At 40.3% G+C, this 2,500-nt stretch overlaps 1 protein-coding gene across 2 annotated transcripts in view; it reads right to left on the bottom strand.

Annotated features, from left to right (window-relative positions):
- LOC135218512 (mitochondrial amidoxime reducing component 2-like) overlaps positions 1–2,500 on the bottom strand; it is a 14,993-nt gene that overhangs the window by 2,085 nt on the left and 10,408 nt on the right. For both annotated transcript variants that reach the window (XM_064254877.1, XM_064254878.1), the window contains one exon: positions 1,024–1,226. In XM_064254877.1, the coding sequence (XP_064110947.1) occupies positions 1,024–1,226 (203 nt within the window). The remainder of the gene's footprint in view (positions 1–1,023; positions 1,227–2,500) is intronic.

Below are 2,500 nucleotides of genomic sequence, written 5' to 3'. Positions count from 1 at the left end.
TAAAATAAATAAAAATAGAAGAAGAAGGTTGGATGACAATCTTTCATATTGTATAAGTGACCACAGGAAAGACTTTAGGACTTATATCACGCTACATAGAGATAGATATCTTACAGTTTTTGTAAGCCTCAAAATGAATGCCATTTATTCTGACAGCTGAGAGATATTGGAAAATATTAAAAAATATCAAGAATTCACGAATCTTTATAACCTTGTATACAATCATTTTAGTGTTCGTAAATTAGACGGTAATTGATCATGGAGAAGAAGAGGTCAGACCCATATACTACTCGTTTTTTTGTTGTTGCTGTAAGTTTCAGACACGATATATTCTATACGAGGCTAGGGTTTTAAGCCCATGCTTATACTAGGACCCCTGTTGTACTCAGTCCTGAGGCCTATATAGGAGGGGATACTGCTTACTGTGTCTCTTGCGTGGTACACTGTAGACGATACTGTAGGTAGTATACTCCACTTTGGCTTCTTCCTAAAAACACCATCAACTCACCTAAACTTGGACTGAATAACAGTCCTGAGGCCTATATAGGAGGGGCTACTGCATCTTCAACTTAGCTAAACCTGGACCCCATACTGTATACAGTCCTGAGGCCTACTTATATAGGTGGGGATACTGCCTACAGTGACTCTTGCGTGGCGCACTGCTGACAATACTAAAAGTTCTTCCTTGGGCCTCTCTAAATATGAATTATCCCATTTTCAACTCAAAAATTCAGCAATTAACCCTTTGGACAATGAGTGAACCTCGCGTTGGGGCTGACTTGGGACTGTCAAGGTCCCCGCGAAGCCTCAGTGACTTGATCGGTATGGTCTTGGCCTGCCACCTCGGTGGCCGCGAGTTCGATTCTCGGGAATTCCATTGAGGGGTTAGAGATGTGCATTTCTGGTGATAGAAGCTCACTCTCGACGTGGTTCGGGAGTCACGTATAAAGCCGTTGGTCCCGTTGCTGAATAACGCACTGGTTCTCTGCAGCGTAAATACACCACACAAACAAACAAACTTACCTTTGACAGGGCTTCAGCCTCCGGAGGACCACTTCGCCTATCTTGACGTAGGCCCAGTCGTTCTCGTCGAAGGGCTTCGACCCCTTGACGATGATGTTCGGGCGGAAGTTGTCCATGAGGATGGGCTCCTCCGTGCGGGAGTTGAGGTCATCCAGCGAAGACTGACATGCGAGGTGGTAGCTGCTCCAGTCAGAATAGGCAGCCTGTGGGAGTTGGGAAGATTAGAGTAAGGGTAAGAATCTATTGTCAGATTAAGTGTCTTCCTCAAATTAGGAATCTTTAGTCAGACTAGGCATCTAGATAGATTAAGAAGATGTAGTAAGGTTGGGAATCTAGTCAAATCTTAAGCATATACATAGATTGAGAATCTATTGTAAGACAAAGATTCTAGTCAGATCAAGTATCTACCCTCAAATTGGGAATTTTCAGTCAGATTAGGAATCTTAATAGATTAAGAATCTATTGTAAGACTAAGAATCTGGTCTGGATTAAGTATCTACCCCTAAATTAGGAATTTATAGTCAGATTAGGAATCTAGATAGATTAAGAATCTATTGTAAGACAAAGACTCTAGTCAGATTAAGTATCTACCCTCAAATTAGGAATCTCCAGTCAGATTAGGAATCTAGATAGATTGAGAATGTAGTGAGGTTAATATTCTAGTCAGATAAGTATCTACGCTCAAAGTAGGAATCTACTAGTCAGATTAGGAATCTAGATAGATTAAGAATGTAGTGAGGTTAAGATTCTAGTCAGGTCAAGTACCTACCCTCAAATTAGGAATCTACACTCAGATTAGGAATCTTCAGTCAGATTAAGAATCTACAGTTAAATTAGGAATCTACAGTCAGATTAGGAATCTTCAGTCAGATTGGGAATCTTCAGTCAGATTAGGAATCTTCAGTCAGATTAGGAATCTTCAGTCAGATTAGGAATCTTCAGTCAGAATAGGAATCTACAGTCAGATTAGGTTTCGACAATCGGATTACAAATCTAAAATCAATTTAATATACATCTGAATGTCTTATGTCTTTTTTTTTTTGCTGGTTAACTAAAGCAAATACCAGTCTCTAATAATACTTTTATCCTTTATCTATACCTTAGTAAACACCAGTCACCCGCCCCCCCCCATCCATCTCTCCCCCCTCCCGTACACAAAAACCTGAGAGTGACGGTCGCTGGCTTGGAAGATGGACAATAACAGACATTCGATCTTGAATGAATACAAGATTTTTCCATCTTGCAACACATTCGTTGACGCAACCGGATATCATTGCAGCAATGCACTTGCAAAATACTCCTATCTATCTAGATTTATTTTTAAACCTTTGGGGGATAATTGGACTTTATTTTAAATGGGATTAGACGACAACTGTGAGTTCTGCATCCGGTATCTTGATACAAGTTGGTGATTGATTCGCAAGTCAGATCGCTTATTCACAACCGCTTCATAACTCGTAAATATCTAGTAGGTCTA

Source organism: Macrobrachium nipponense, chromosome 9 (assembly GCF_015104395.2).
Source record: "Macrobrachium nipponense isolate FS-2020 chromosome 9, ASM1510439v2, whole genome shotgun sequence".
Lineage (NCBI taxonomy): Eukaryota > Metazoa > Arthropoda > Malacostraca > Decapoda > Palaemonidae > Macrobrachium > Macrobrachium nipponense.
Note: the sequence above shows the minus strand (reverse complement) of the source record. Positions and strands in the feature narration are given on the sequence as shown.